The sequence below is a fragment of the Propithecus coquereli genome, unplaced genomic scaffold (assembly GCF_000956105.1).
Source record: "Propithecus coquereli isolate 6110/MARCELLA unplaced genomic scaffold, Pcoq_1.0 Scaffold94, whole genome shotgun sequence".
Taxonomy (NCBI): Eukaryota; Metazoa; Chordata; class Mammalia; order Primates; family Indriidae; genus Propithecus; species Propithecus coquereli.
In genome coordinates this window covers 3,266,689-3,267,708 of record NW_012155729.1, presented here as the reverse complement: position 1 = coordinate 3,267,708, position 1,020 = coordinate 3,266,689, and the positions used below count along the sequence as shown (strand labels likewise).

The 1,020-nt window shown below is 42.6% G+C and overlaps 1 protein-coding gene across 1 annotated transcript in view; it reads right to left on the bottom strand.

Moving 5' to 3' along the window:
- Positions 1 to 403: 403 nt before the first annotated feature.
- The window catches only part of NET1 (neuroepithelial cell transforming 1), a 59,204-nt gene continuing 58,587 nt past the window's right edge, over positions 404 to 1,020 (bottom strand). The window contains 1 exon segment of the mRNA XM_012664900.1: positions 404 to 974. Within this exon segment, the coding sequence (XP_012520354.1) occupies positions 568 to 974 (407 nt within the window). The 3' untranslated portion in view covers positions 404 to 567.

Genomic DNA, 1,020 nt, shown 5'->3' with positions numbered 1-1,020 from the left:
AGTGAAAAACTAATATAAAGCATTCCAGTTGATAAAATGAAAAACCTATTAAGTTTTATGGTTTGTTTTCCAAGTAAGTTATGTTTCAACGTAAATTTTGAAATACTCCAAATCTACATTCCATGTAGATTTTAGGCACGATGTTAAAATTTCAAATTTTGCATGCAAGGTTTATCAACGAAACACTGGTAGAATGCCAGTATTTGCAAAATTCTAAGTTTTGGTGAATACCGTAAATAACGCAATTGTTTGGTAATGGAGTCATCATGAATCCAGAATTAGGAGAAAACCCATTTCATAAATATTTCCTCTGATTAAAAATACTAGCCTTGCATGTTCTAAAAAATCTGAGAAAACATCTTAAAAAAAAGGACTGCAATTTAAAAATCTGTATATCTTTAGCTGCCATTAAAAAAAAGAGAGAAAAGAAAAAGAACCAGAAACAATGAAAACATTACAACTGGTATATAGCAACCCCATGGATGCTCCCATGCTCACATTACAAGAGAAACAAAACTGTACACATTTATAAATAAACAGTCCCTGCGCGGTCACACACAGCTTCCTCTAGACCAGAGTCTCTTTCCGTTTGCCACTCGACTGGGCCTTGTCCCGCGCTCTCTGGAAGCTGGGCTGTGTTTGGCGCGCCTTCACGCTCCTGGCGTGTTCTGCCGTCTGCACGCCGGAGCCGCACTCTGCAGCATTCTCATCACCTTCTACCTGAGTGACGCTGGAAACCGTGGACACCCTCCTCTGGGCTCGGAGGTTCCCGGCGGAAGGGCTGTTCTCCTCGCACTCTTCGTGGAGCTCGGGCAGGCCCTGCAGCTCTGGCGGGCTGGCCGCAGGCTGGAAAGGTGCGATGGCGGCTCGGATACAATTGAACCACTGCTGCTTGTGGAACACGTCATTGGCTTGCAGAGTGTGAGACTGGCCTGGAGAGGGGTCTTGGAAGCGAACTCTAAAGATATTTTTAGCTGGAAAAATAAAAATCGGAAAAATGAAATCATACTTATTTTTTAT